At 38.4% G+C, this 15,378-nt stretch overlaps 1 protein-coding gene across 1 annotated transcript in view; it reads right to left on the bottom strand.

Annotated features, from left to right (window-relative positions):
• LOC146504470 (calsyntenin-2-like) overlaps window positions 1-15,378 on the bottom strand; it is a 325,046-nt gene that overhangs the window by 96,772 nt on the left and 212,896 nt on the right. Inside the window, exon 5 of the mRNA XM_085131085.1 lies at window positions 10,923-11,072. Within this exon, the coding sequence (XP_084987211.1) occupies window positions 10,923-11,072 (150 nt within the window). The remainder of the gene's footprint in view (window positions 1-10,922; window positions 11,073-15,378) is intronic.

The following is a 15,378-nucleotide window of genomic DNA, read 5'->3' as shown; positions in this document are numbered from 1 at the left end:
CGTACATCAGGAAGATGGCTCAGTGAATACCTCAGGTAGCCAAGAAAGAGGAGGAACCATCATGGAAGAACAAGCCCCTGCACAGTATGTATCACCGGCAGATAGAGGAAGTGGCTGACATCCAGAAATCCTACCAATGGTTGGACAAAGCTGGAGTGAAAGACAGCACAGAGGCACTAAAGGCAGCACAGGAACAAGCTCTGAGCTCAAGATCCATAGAGGCTGGGGTCTATCACACCAGGCAAGACCCCAGGTGCAGACTGTGTAAAGATGCCCCTGAGACAATCCAGCACATAACAGCAGGGTGCAAGATGGTAGCAGGCAGGGCATACATGGAACGCCATAACCAAGTGGCTGACATAGATTGCTGGAGTTGTGCCAGCTCTGAATCCAGCAGGTTTTTCTGGTTCTTTGTGCATACCCATTATGGATGAACCTCCGGTCTTCAGGGAAGACTGATGGGAGACTGGCATGCTAGATATGCTTTCACTGCTCTGGCACCAGTTATCATCTGTCATCTGTTGTTTTTGAACATGATTAATCTGCTAAATTTGTCATTACTAAGTGTCTGGTGCTGCAGATATGAGTGTGAAATTAAAGGTCTGCACTGTAAGAAACATATTTCTATTATAATAATCATATAAAGCTTTTAATGGAATTTAATGAAATTACACCAGTTCTCATTCTGCAGAATTCTGTGGGAAGCCTCCTAAAAGACCCCAATTTCATGTCTAGAGTAACTCTAATTCTTTTGCCCCCTCTGAGGATTGAGTGAAAATGACAATTTAATCCTGTATGTTTAAAGTGAAGACACTCAAAGTATTCAGTTAAAATCATCCAAAAAGTTCCTTTTTGGACTCTACAAATTGTTCTCTTTATACCATCTTTGTTTTTGTCCTGCTCATCATATCAGAAGACTGAGCAGATTACTCAAGGCATCCCATGTCCTCTAACCCTCATGGGGGATCCCAAAGGAATCCAAGCCTGGCATACACTGTAATCCCTGCAGCATGTCTGCCCCAGGGTTGTTTCTCCCTACAGTGAGATTTTCCCACTGTATTGCCCTTTAGTCACATCTAAAGCTTGTAGGTGTGGGAGAGGGTCAGAATGCAACATGGCTGTAGTGTGTAGCAAAATACATCTACATAACTGAAGCCCCAGCCAGACAAGACCAAGGACTTCATGTTCCAAACCTTTTCCTTAGACACAGAGACATGCCTCCCTTATCCTTCCCCTGAACTCTTCTTCTGTTTTTCCCCTCAGACATCCAGTTACTCCATTTTGTTTTATCCTCTTTCTCTCCCCTTTTTCTAGCTTTGTCTCTGTAATCATGATCAGTCATTGTCATCTTGACAGTAAGGTGGCACTATAAAGGAAGCTCCGGTCTCTGCTGGGAGAGAGACCGGGACTGAGGAAATAAAAACACTGTTATGTATTTATGTCGAGACTTTGTCCAACAAAATAATTTATGATTAAAGGAACATAAAGATTATCATGTATTGCAATTGCAACCAAACACAGTTTAATTCAGGGCAGTCGATATTTAAAATTTTCATTTCCCTTTTGGTATACTGTTATAATGTAGATCAAGTCAAAACTAATCATACCAAGTGATCACTGTGGAGTAAAAACGCAGGCTTAGAATGGTTTCCAGCAATTTATATATCGTCATATTGTCACATATACTGGAGTTCCAGCTGACTCTGAAATATTTCCATAGATCTGTTTAGGAATAGTCTTTTTTACCTACATTTGTTAGACTTCCCTAAAGTAAAAAGCACACGTGGATAGTATTGTTTTTAAGACTTGCAACAGGCAAAGGTCAAGATACTTGTTTGCTTATGAAACTGAATCGAGGACGCTTCAATTAACAGTGTGACCCTACATATTCTCCTGACTGTTGCAAGTTTTTATACGTGCAACAGATGTTACCAGTAACAGGAAAATTAGGCTACTTTTGTATATGAAAGTATTTCTTTTTAGAACAAGATGTGACTTTTTAGTATAAATTTACAGTTTTTGGGTTTTTTTTTTTTACAACTTCAACAATGGTGATGTGACTGTAATTCATGGCAGTGCTCGTATCAGTAGTTTTTAAAAAAAGTTGCATTATTTTCATCCTACCACAGGCGTCTTTTAAGATACAAAAAAAGCAAAGCTATGGATTTCACCCGTACCATTATTCATTCATCCTTTCTAACTAAAGCCAGACAGAAGAATAAAAAGACTTTGCGTGAGATGATCCCTGCGACAATGCGCACAAATTTGTTATGATGTAATGCAATAAAAATGAAAAGTGGCAAAAGACAACAGCCTGAAAGCAGTGATGTGCACGAATTGCTATGACTAGCAGGGGATCAGAGAAGAAAGGGAGCAATAATGAAAGAAACAGGAACATGAGGGTTGAACCTCATGTTCATGAGAGGAATGATATGGGAACAGGGAAAAGGGGAAAAGCATCAAAACCCACAAAAGAAAAAAAGTATGAGACACAGACATTAAGGACAGGGAGAAAAGAGGAAACAATGAATTTAATATGGGGAAACTAGCTAATACAAGTGAGGGGATGAAAAGTGCTACAGCAGCAGTCGCACAGCCTCAGTGTGAGATTAGAGAGGAAGCAAGAGAGGAGGTGGTAAAGGAAATGGGAAAAGGAAATGCAGAGTAATTTATTTTTCTTTTTCCTCTCTTTAATTCATCCTCTTCCTTCTCTTATCGCAGATCACACACACACACACACACACACACACACACACACTGAAGAGTTAGCCAGAAAATTCAGCTTCTTTCCTCAAAGAGAGAATTTGCCTGAAAGACTCTGTTGCTCTCAGAAAACCCTCTGCCATGAGTTAGCAGGTTCAGTAGACAGTTACCACCACATTTACAGTAACCTTTACCAGGAGGACCCTTGCAACTGCAACTATTTATTTATTTATTTTTTCTACCAGTTTTAGAGTAAATAAAACTATTTAACAAAGGATAGGAAGAGTTTATGGTTTTGGTTACATCATAACGTTAATCATGTCCAGTTTGCTGATCAGGTGTTTGTCAATACATATCCAAAGTCTTCCAACGAGCAGACATCCCAGCTAAATTTACCCCATAGTAAGATTGTCCAATGATCATGGAAATTGTAAAAAACCCAAGAGCTACATATCAGACTCTACAGGTCTCAGTTAGCACGTTATATGTTAAATTTCATTTCTTTCTTTCCCGAAAGAACATGGCAGCATGGACTTCCTGAACAATGTCCCCTTGGACAGATGAGACCAAAGTGGAGATGTTTGGCTGCACTGCACAGCACCGGATTTGGCAAAAACAAAGCAAATCAGGGCAACCACCTCATAAACTGTTAAGCATGGTGGTGGAGGGGTTATGATTTGGGCTGTTTAGCAGCCACATGATCCAGGTACCTTGCAATCATAGAGTCCACCATAAATTCTTCTGTGTATCAAAGGTATATCAAAGGTATAGGTATAGGTATAGTTACTGAAACATAGTGATAAAACAAGACAATGATCCCAAATCTACAACTGAATGGTTGGAAAAGGCAAGAATCAAGGTGTTGTAATACCCCACTAAAAGTCTAGACCAGCGGTCCCCAATCCCAGTCCACGAGGGCCGGTGTCCCTGCAGGTTTTAGATGTGTCCTTGATCCATCACAGCTGATTTAAATGGATAAATTACCTTCTCAACATGTCTTGAAGTTCTCCAGAGGCCTGGTAATGAACTAATCATGTGATTCAGGTGTGTTGATCCAGGGTGAGATCTAAAACCTGCAGGGACACCGGCCCTCGTGGACTGGGATTGGGGACCCCTGGTCTAGACCTAAACCCGACTGACTACTTTCGAGCACCCATAAGAGAGCTGTGCACAAATGAATTCCCAGGCCTTCAACAAACTGAAGCAATGTTGTGAAGGAGGGCGGGCCTGAATTCCTCCACAACCAAGTGAGACACTGATAAAGTCATATTGAAAACAGTTACTTCAAGTTATCACTGCTAAGATTGATCTACAAGCTATTGAATTATGGTGGATACACAGTCACGTGGAAACTAAGCAATAACACACCACAATTCAAACTACTTTTTTTTCATGACTGCAAATTAAGTGCATATTTGAAAATTTTTCATTCATTAATAAATTTGTATTGATGTCACCGTGACATTTATATATTCAGACAAAAATGAGGAACAATTGTTGCCTAATGTGTGTGAAAAAAATCACAACATCAATCTCTGCACACTTAATGTCTCGACGTCTTAATCCTCTTGAAAGCTGCTACATACAGGCATTTATTAAGACCGAGTTTTCATCTTTTTCCGATGCAACCCTTTTTTACAGACAAGATATCTTCCAAACCAGAGCCTCCTATCATAATCATCATCAGATCTTTGTTTTTTCTCTCCATTAGATAAATGTCATTTTATCCAACAGGTCTACCTCACCTTTTATGGAATTGGTCAATTCCATTCATTTTATGGAAGACAAACTGCGAACATTACTCCAATCCTCATTACAAAAACCTTTAAAACTTAGTAGTATTGACGTATGGTGCATGCATTTTTAATAACTAGTCACATCTCTTACACTGCATGCTCAAAAGATATAAAATTCATAATTATCTTGCCTCACGCTACAGTTTTATGGCCAGGACCATCAGTACATTGTATGCCAATGACTTTTTCTTCACTTATATCTTCCGCTGAAATGGAAACATCAAACAATCTTAGTAAGGGATATTTTTAGTCAAAAGATTCATAACTATATTTCTGTAAAACCTGCATGTTGTCTGCTTGTTAAACAGTTGAATAATTTGTTGTGTAAAAACTAGAGTGATATGATAAAAGGTTACTGTTCAATTTAAAGTTGAATAAGGAATGCCACCTCTCTCCATATAAGTGTGCGCTCATGTCATAATGGTGCCATCCATGACTCTCATTAGGAAGAAAGTGATTGCGACATGTAAACTTTTAAAACATAAACATCTATGCTATATTGCTCTAATTATTCCAGTGTAGAAAGCAGATGTGGAGTCCACGTACACACTAATTGCCTCTGGGGTTAGTTGGAGTTTGGGGCTGTAGATGGTTACACAAATAGTCAAGGCTCAAAAAGCTCAAAAGACAACGGAAAGATATGCATATGCAGATTTTTGTTTTCAGCAGCACGACATCTGCCAGTCAAGGCCTGTGCTTGTCGCTGGTTGTGCAGTTGTGTGCTTGTGACTACAATCTCTGCCGTGGAGTGCATAGATGACAGAATTGGTTTTGGAAGCTGTTTTTCCTGTTGTTGGTGATGATAGCACACATTTCATTCCTTGCAAAGCTAACATTCACTTTAGCCTCAGCTACACTATTTATTTATTAGCAAATGATGTTCAACTCGATTTTATTTACATAGCACCAAATCACAACAATAGTTGTGTCAAAGTGCTTTAAATTGTAAGGTAAAGAAGTCACAACAATAAAGAGAAAACTCCAACAATCATATGATCCCCTATGAGCAAGCACTTGGCGACAGTGGGAAGGAAAAACTCCCTTTTAACAGGAAGAAAACTTGAAAGTATCTTGAAAGTAGAGATAGTGTCTGTCTCCTGATTCCAAACTGGGAGCTGGTTCCACAAAAAATGGGCCTGAAAGCTGAAGGCTCTGCCTCCCATTCTACTTTTAAATACTCTAGGAACCACAAGTAAACCAGCAGTCTGAGAGCTCCCAAAAGTGCTCTATTGGGGTGATCCAGTACTATGAAGCTTTTAAGGTTTTTCAATTAAATCACATTATATGGTACAAATTTCCTTTTCATGCTTATCCATAATGTGCTGATCAATATATACTGTGTCTTTTGTAACACCAAACTGTAGATTAATAAGCAATGATGTCATACACTACAGTTACAAATAACTTCAAGAATCCTTTGTGAAACTTTGAAGAGTGTACCTCCATAAAGTCAATTTAGTTGTGTTGGTAACTGTCTCTGTGTTTGATCCAAGGACACAAACACTGAGAAACAAGGAGGTTTTTTTTGTTTTCTGAGACTGTTTGTTTTCTCTAAGTGCTCAGTCTCTAGTCTGGGGCCTCCTGGCTTTAAGACTGACCACACAAAGCTTTCTGTCAATGTGCCTGTTATTGTGTTAGAGACAAACTGTATCACACCAAATAAAGCTGATAGCCATCCCTTCGAATATAGAGAAGAGGCTCAACAGCCGCTCAATCCATTATTAGTTTTTCTTGTATGTCTTTGTGTGTGTGTGTGTGTATTCACATGTTTGTCTTTGTATGTGGGCAGAGGGAGAAGGGAGATTAATAGACAAGATATGAGATGGACTATTATACTTTGAGAAGTTTTAAATAGCTTTTCACTGGTGGAGGGAAAAAAGCAGAGGCGGTGTAGTCTCCTGCTGTAGAACAGACTGCTAAAAAAAACGATGAAGAAGCGATGCACCGTTGAGACAGTTACAGAGCATATTGGCATTGAGAGGGACAGACATCAGCATCCTTCCAAGAACCTGCAACAAATGAAACATAATGTGCTCCAGGAAGAGATGCAGGTACAGGACAGATTCGTGGGCTCTGATCAGAGCACCGATTGCAGGTTTACATGCTGAGGGAACTAGATGGCACTCTGAACCATGATCCATGTCCAGTTAATTTGCCTGTGTATCTTCTTCCATTAAGATCTGGAAAAGGTTACTTTGGACACAGATGTTTGATGTGTAAAACACCAGATGACTATTGCTGTTTTTTCATATTTAAACCAAGTGGCAACTTTCACAGCTGAAACAATTAAGCCTGAAGTGCAAAAAAGTATTCTTAAAAATCATCGCCTGGCACACTCATCCATACTTTACTATAGTCAGGTGCTTGGCTAGCTTAATTGACAGGTTTCAGAAGAAGCTAGATCTCACCTATAATTATTACTCTCAATAAATAATATGATCTGCTGCGTGAAAAAGTTTTTGCTTCAGTTTTGATGCATGAACTTCTAGTATCTTATTAGGCTGTCAGATATGTATGTCTCTTTGTTATCAACCAATTAATTCAACAAAAACAGGACAGTAGGTCAAGGTAACTTTATTTATACCCATAGGCAAGGTAAATTTGAAGTAGGTAAAACACTGAAGCTTTAACAATAAAAAGTCCATCAGCAGCAGACGCAACTACCTCCATGTTTTGTTGTTTTTGTTTTGTTTTGTTTTGTTTTGTTTGTTTTTTTTTGGGGGGGGGGGGGGGGGTATGATTTAAAATGTCTTCAGCCAGCAGGAGTTCGTAGAAACAAGTTTTGACAAAGCGTCTCATTTGAAGTTGATATGGGTAAATCTCTAGGACATCTTTGTTGTTACATACTAATATAATGATTTATATGGAGACATGTTTTCGTCTGCTGGATTGCCAAAAGCCAAATAATCGCTCTCTTTTAGACCCGCCTTTGGCTGATTACAAACCTTATGATCTACTAATTGGTGAAAAGCTGAAAACAGCTGTATGATGTGGCTGAAAATAACTATCTACACACACCTCTGTAGATGTGAGTTTCCAAGAACAACTGAAGACCTGAGATTGGTAGAGACACACAACTGAGCCCTGCTGTCCAGAGCCAGAGACCATGGCTAACTTGAACAGACAGATTACAGTTTTTTAACTGCAAGAAAGCAAATTTTGTGTGTGTCTGTATGTGTATGTGTACATGCGCACCTTTGACATTCCTGCAGTAGCCTGTGTTTAATACAACAACCACCAGGCCTATTAAATATCCCCTGATCTATGGCTGTGGCATTTACTTTTCTCTCCATCCTTTGCTTTTTTCCCCTGCTGACAAACAATGCTCATAGCGACAAGTGCCCTTTGATGAAGGAACAGTGTCTCTGTGTAGATTTGTGTGTGTGATCTTTTCACCATAATTTTGGAGTTCAAATCTTAACTTGAAAAAATGCTCACACAAAAGCAGAGTGTAAAGACAGCATTATCACAGAGAGCGTAAAGGTTACCTTGTACGTCCATAACAGCTCAAAGTGCTCTGTGTGTGGCTGCGTGACTGTAAGCGTGCCAGGCAGAGGCACTGAACTTGTGCAGACACCCACCAAAACCTAAAGACCGATCAGTTCCCGATTGGCAAAGTGAATAAAAAACAGACCATCTTATTAATATGTAATTTCCAGCTGGATCTAAGGTTTAGCAGTAGGTTACTTTGTTTCAACTAAACATCTACCCAACGGCAGCTGCCCTCCCTGAGGGCAGTGGTCTCTCCCAGAAGGGACGGTAGCAAAAAAATAAAATAAAAAAATACACAGGAACAGCATGAGCACTACAACAAAAGAGCACACTATGTTAATTTGGCCTTCAAACTGTCCCATCAGCATCCATCCATCCAATGCATGAAGCAAGACTCATCTAGAATTAAGTACTTCAGTACCGACAGCAGCCAAAGGATCAACTGTAAATGTCGTCACTGATGGGTCAGAGCTGTGCTGGCAGCAGGATGTGTACACAACATTAAGCTTGGGCTTTTAATTTTGTTATTAGTTATGTATATATGTGAATATGTGAGTCTATGAATGTGTATTTATATCATAATGAACAATTTATTCTTATGTGTGACCTATTCTGTTGTGGCATCTTGATAGTTCAACTGTACATCGTGCCATCGTGATTACTTCTAAATTAAACCTTTACCATTAAAACACAACAAAGTGAGCAATTGTTTTAAAATACATTTTAATATAATATGTAATAATTTGAATTGTAAAATAAAGGGTGACATTTTTTACGCTTTTCTTTCCCTCATTCTTTGGTTTTTGATTCCCGTGAATCTTAAAATTAAGCCTCCTACACTGGTGGAGTTTGAATTGATCCATGGTAAGAAATTATTTATACTAAATAGTACTAATGTTAAATTTGATTGCTTCCCCCTTTTCCCATCTTAATTTTTCCACCTTGCTTGGGAAACTGTGCAGACAAAAACGACTGTTGAATATTTTATTTTCTATATTTAATTTAAAAGTGTACAAAGACAACATCAAATGTTGAAACTGAGAAATTGCTTTGTGTTTTTGAAAAAATAAATGCTCCTCTTGAATTTCACGCCAGGACTATGTTTCAAAAAGGCTTGGAGAGGGGCATTATTACCACTGTGTTGCATCACCTCTTCTTTTAACACCACTGTATAAATGTTTGGAAACCGAGGTGAACAATTGTAATTCTGAAAGCAAGATGTTTCCCCATCCTTACTCGACATACTGCAGAGTTTTAACGGTTTGACCCTTCTGGGTCTATTTTTTGCCAAATGTGTTCAGTGTGTGATAGCTCGCGCCTGCAGCGAGGCCAGTTTATTACCTGGTCTCTTTTACTAGAGTAAGAGTGATGTTTTAATACCTGCTGGTTTGGCGTTGTCTTATTGAAATAAGCAAGAGCTTACCAGAAAAAGCTGCCGTCTAGGTGTTAGAATATAGTCCAAAACCTTTATATGTCAGGTTATATATGCCAAGAGTACTAATGCAATGCTGTGCATGCATGGATCTGAACTGTGCACCGATGGTAAGCCAGTGATTTTCTCTATGGTTTTCTTTTTCTCAGAGAACACCAAAAAGCAGCTGAAATTTCGATTTATCACGCTTATCTAAACTCCTCTCCCTCAAACAGTTGTGGCAGATGGCTGCGCTCTCCTGATCCTGGTTTGCTGGAGGTTTCTTCCTGTTAAAAAGGGGTTTTCCCTTCTAACTGTCACCACGTGCTTGCTCATAGGGGGATTTTCTGTATTTACCTCACAATACAAAGTGCCTTGATGCAGATGTTGTTGTGTTAGAAAAACAATTTAACTGAATCATGTCAGTTATTACTGCAGTGGCCTCTGAAGACCAGAAGACGATCTCTTCAGCATGGATTTTGGATCTTGTACAAAAGTTATCTTAATTTTCAACCCTTCCTCTTCTTTGCTCTTAAACATTTAATATTGATGTTTCTTATATTCATATTTCAAACAGTGTGTTGTTGGAAACCCAATTATAAGATTCCAACTTTTTTTCTGTGAAATTCCCGAGTCACATCAGAAACATAAACACTTGTCCAGAAGCTTTAAAAAAACATACAAGGTGGAGGATTGAAACAAGAATATGAGCCAAGCGACTTAGCAGTTTCGTCAGGGTTCAGTGGCTGCCACTGAGCTGCTGCCAGGGTCCTCATTTACTGCTGTTTATCACCAGCCTGCTATCTTTGCATTCTGTGGGATAAATGGCTGGATGCCAAAGAGCACATGAATCACCTTGTTAATGACAGAACAACACAGATTGCGCATGGTTACATGTGAAGCTGAAAACAGCGTGTGGCCATCTTTCATCATGTGCTGCCGCCCTCTCTGACAAGCGTAAATTGCATCTAAAGTTATCTTAAGCACTGTTTGTGTTGTTGTGGCAGCACTCAGACGCTTGCCTTTGCATTACTCTGGGCCTTGTTAAAGCTGCCAAGACCATCTTCTGATGCGCTAGGAGCGGTATAGGTGGAGTCACAGTGCTTTTAGTTAAGTGTTGTTGATCACACCAGCTACGCTTGACAGGCCAATTCCTCAGGGAGGGAAAGAGAGACAGAAAGAGGCTTAGAACAGGAAAGTGAGAGAGAAGAATATAGAAACATACTGTAGGTAAAGAAAGATGAGAAATGTAGACATTATGATAAGCACAAATGGAGAAAAATGAAGCATGCCGACTTAAGCAACGCATTTAGAGGTAAGCAGGAACACACACTATGTGTAATCACTTACAAATAAGCACATCTGTGAACATCAACAGAATGAAGCCACACACAGACTGCACACTGTAATCACACACAAACAACCGCATCTGTGTTTCTGGGTGTATAAACACCGCACAGTCAGACCTGCCTGAAATCTTTGCACACAAACACAGACAGGCAGATATAACAAGGACCAACCTTGCCAGCCAGGTTTGCAGACCGGCTTGACGTCAATGCGGACAGGAACGCTGTGCAAGGCTCTCTTCTGGCCGCAGTCCCAGGCTGTGACCTGGATCTCGTACTGCTGCTGGCGATCATAGCTCAGTTTCTCCGTGTTCCGGATGTTACCTGGTAGGGAAGAAAAGGTCGAGGTCAAATTAATCCAAAATAGCTTTTTAAAGCAACTCATTATAGCGTATTGTTGAGTAAATCCAGCTTCCCTATTGTGTCTCATAATGAACACATTTTGTGTTTAGTGGTTTGCCAAAATTAAATGTTTTAAGAATAAAAAAACAACAAAAAAACCCCATCATTCAGTTAGTAAACTATTGTGTGGTTTGTGTGGCAGTGATGAAGTTAGAAAGTTGCAATCGCTGTGTCCAATTTTATACAAAAGAACTCATCCTGTGCAGTTAGATTCTCTGTTAAATTGTTCAATTTAATTCACACTTCCCAACCAGCAAAAACCACCTGAAATTGATTTAGGCAATTAGGGAAAATATAAGGCAGCTGTAGATTTGATCCATTTGGGTGGATCAAATGGTTTATGGCCTGGACAATAAACGCACATTTATCCTAATTTCACATTAGAAAAAAAAAGGCAGCTGTAAATGAAATTAACTATGGTTGAATCACATTTCTCTTCTCATGGGCCAGAGACATTTTGAGACTAAACATAGCTCCCATTGGCTGAGTTAGTAGAAAAATGGAAAACATCCAGAATTTTTGGTTTGAGGAACAGCTATAATTAAAAATCAAAAGCATGCTAACACAGCAGGAAAATATTTAATGGTACATGCACACAGGGCCGAGTAGGGTTGTTTTCCATGCATGCTCTGAATTAGTCATGACTCTTGAGTACTTAAGTATGTTAATATTAAAAAAATGAGGCTAAAGACAGTTGACTACTCTTAATGGCAAAACTCAGTTTTCATCCACAGTGGTTGCTTTACTAGAAACTTGACCAGGGATCGCAATAAACTGCCAGACAGTTAAATATGAGTACTGATGCTGATGCTAGTGCTAGCTGGCTCTCTAGCTAAAGGCACCATTGTTTTTCAGCCATTGATGCTACATGTCTTGATTAGATTTTATGTTTATGTAAGTGAAATTGCTGTGTTATTACATAAATATTTAAGGTTAGTCTTTTACATTGAAGTAAACTAACATAAATATCTGAATTGTTTAACACACGCACCTTAAATCGTCATACATGTGGGCTAATCCAACCCAACCACTATTAACTGTTAGCAGATCTACTGCTACTGGCACGTTTAACAGCTGATAAATGAAAATAAGTATAAGTGTGTGTTAATGTTGCACAGCTTGTCGACCAAAGCAGTTGTAATGCTAAAAACAATAACTAGCTGATCTCAGCAGAATTGGGCAGAACTACACATAACAAATATTAGGAAAATCTTAATATGTTTCATGGATCTAAAAGAAAAATAAAGTAAACAATATATTTAAATATACACATATACAATATGTTTTAAATAAAAAAAACTATCAACATCTCAATTTTAATTATTAGATCTGGGATCTAATAATTAAAACCTTTAATCTGGAAAAAGGCCGCAAGTTCAAAACATCCAAGTGTCATGTAGGTCTTGAGCCAGTGCCACTGTTGATCTTTCTAAATGATTCATTCTTTTGAGTTCTCTATGTCCCTTGGGCTTCCTGTTTTATTTTGATAGTCTCTTGTCTCTTGTGAATTAGGTTCAGTTTGCTTCCCTTACCTTGTTACATCTAAATTTCTTCTTGCTGTGTTTCCCAACTGTCTCCACTCTCCCTAATCTTCCCCTTGTGTATATATTGTCTCAGTCTCCCCTTGTCTCTCGTCGGAGTCTCTGCTCATTTGTCTTCATGTCCGACTAGTCCCATGTTTCCTTTCCAGGTTCAGGTTATTTGTTATGTCTTGGTATTTCTTTTGTACTCTCATTCCTGTCTCTCTGCGTCATATGCATTTTGTTCCACACTCAGCTCCACACGATCTGCAGCCCGCAGATCATGACACCAAGCAAATATAAAATGCTCAGTGGAAGCATTTGGGATGTTATTACATATTACAGAAAACAGCCTGCACATTTTTTGTGAAACATTTTATGTAATACATACCACAAACCCAAATCTGAGTCTGGAGTTTCTAAATCATCAGTGGCTGGAAGTCAGATTTTATAGAGTCATAAAATGGGTATGTGATCTTTTACAGCTAAATGAGTTTCATTTTACTGCAGTCATAAGAAATATGTTATAGCTATGTTTCTGTACTATCACTAGACTTTTACATTTATTTAGAATGGATCTCTTCTCTAGTCTGGTGCCTTGAAAAATACCCACTTTGACATTTTAGCATAAACCATAGTATCGTCAGTTAAGTATATATACTTGCCTATGCTCTCCCCTGTGGAAAATGAGAAGCAGCAGTTCCACTTAAATGTGTCTACTGCACGACGCTGTATATCTTAATGACATTTTAGACTTTTTAGATAACACACAATGTGTATCTGTTGCTGTCTTCTTTCCCCTTGTGCAGTTGTTTGCTTAAAGGAGCAATGAGCATTTAATTTTAAACCATCTCAATATGTCGTTGTCAAATTAACTTTGATGCCTTAATATAATCACTGTAACAAATGAGATCACGGCAGAGATGACAGGTCTCAAAGTGTTTGATTAGAGCTAATGTTTTTTAAAATTAACAGCACATTTTCATTAAATCCATGCTGCCTTCTGATTGAGAGACAATGTCGCCCCTGTCTTGCCACTACCACAATTAGTCCTTTCATGTTATTATCATCCTTCGACAATGAGATTACTATTGTTGTAAAAATTCTAGTTGGTTAACCAACTTCTGATATGAATCATATCAAAGCCCTTATCAGTTTTAATTAGAGATTTTTTTTGTATTGTCAAATAGAATGAAATGTGGATCTGGATCTATTTCTATTGATACTAGCAATCAATCAAAATAGAAATTATCACAAAGGTTTGTCACTTTAGGCTTAAAAAGTACACACTTTACTAGATTACATAAGGTTATCCGGGCTTGTGCGCACAAAAACTAGGAAAGTTGAATGAAATTTAGAAATTATTAAATATGTTATGTACACCTGCATTTTATTAGAAATGTACTCACCATTAAACAAATCCCAAAAGGTCACACATGATACAGTTAAAAGTGAATGCTAGGAATGCTGGGAAAGCTTAATTAAACAAGAATATGCCACAGTCTGGCAGGTATTCAAAGGGAATAATGATTGCATACTCAACACCTTAGAAGGAACACCTGTTTCCCTCATGGGAAAATTAGCAAGAAGACAGACACAAAAAATAAAATCCAGTTAGTGAGTTCAAAATAAAACAGGAAGTAACTAAAGAGAAGCCCAATATTATGATAATATGTAAAAAAAATAATAATAAAAAAAAGAGTAGGAGTAGAGTACAAGATGCAATAAACTGCCTTAGGAAAAAACTCTGAGGTATTATCAGCTGAATTTAAATACCACATGTTTGAAACGAAAGAGAAAAAAAATCTGGATTGTGGACAAAAATGACCTTAGCAGACCTCTGTACCGTGTTTCTTTGCTTAGGTTTAATGCCTCTAGGCTACATTTAGCCTCTACTAACATAATAGACCAAAATATTTTACAAACATGTCTCCAGCTCAGATGAGATGGGAAGAGTGGGTTGCAGTTACTACCGCTTACTATAAATGGAAGTGTATAAGGTCTACTTTCATATCCTTTCATAACATCTTTGTTCATTACAAAAACTCTTACAGCCTCTCATAAGAAGCGTTATACAGATGCAAAAACACATTTCTAAAGTACTACATCTTCATCACTGCAAAGTAAGAGAAACTGGAGCATATTCAGTAGGAACATGACTGTTCACAGCAAAGATCACAGTAAGAAAACAGCAGGCAATCCTCAAAGAGCCAAAAATTCCCAGAGTAACAGCAAAACACATGCAAAAATGTAAACTTGCCACCTGTTTAAATCTTTGGTCATGGTCATTTTAAGAAAAACACTGAATAAGATGGAAATATATGAAGGACTCTCTATTGTGAAAGAAACACCGCAGAATGCATTTGGTTGGCAAAAGACCACCTGGATGTATCTACAGAAGTTTTGGGACAATGTTAGCAGGATAAAATACACTAGATAGACATTAAAACCTCATTGTAAGTAAAAAATGTTGTATTTTATTTGTATGCCACCTTTCAAGACAAACATCACAAAGTTCTTCACAACCACATGCCCAAACATAAAAACAAGAGTTGACCAAATGCACAAAAAGGAGGATTTTTTAGGTGCTTTTTAAAAGAGACCACAGCTGTGAAGCACGATGGAGGGAGCATCATGATTAAGGAGCAACGTCTATGTATCGCAGCTTAAGAAAGGTTGGATAATGCAGCAGAACAGCGACCAATAGC

Source organism: Neolamprologus multifasciatus, chromosome 14 (assembly GCF_963576455.1).
Source record: "Neolamprologus multifasciatus chromosome 14, fNeoMul1.2, whole genome shotgun sequence".
Lineage (NCBI taxonomy): Eukaryota > Metazoa > Chordata > Actinopteri > Cichliformes > Cichlidae > Neolamprologus > Neolamprologus multifasciatus.
This window is presented reverse-complemented; position numbering and strand designations above follow the sequence as displayed.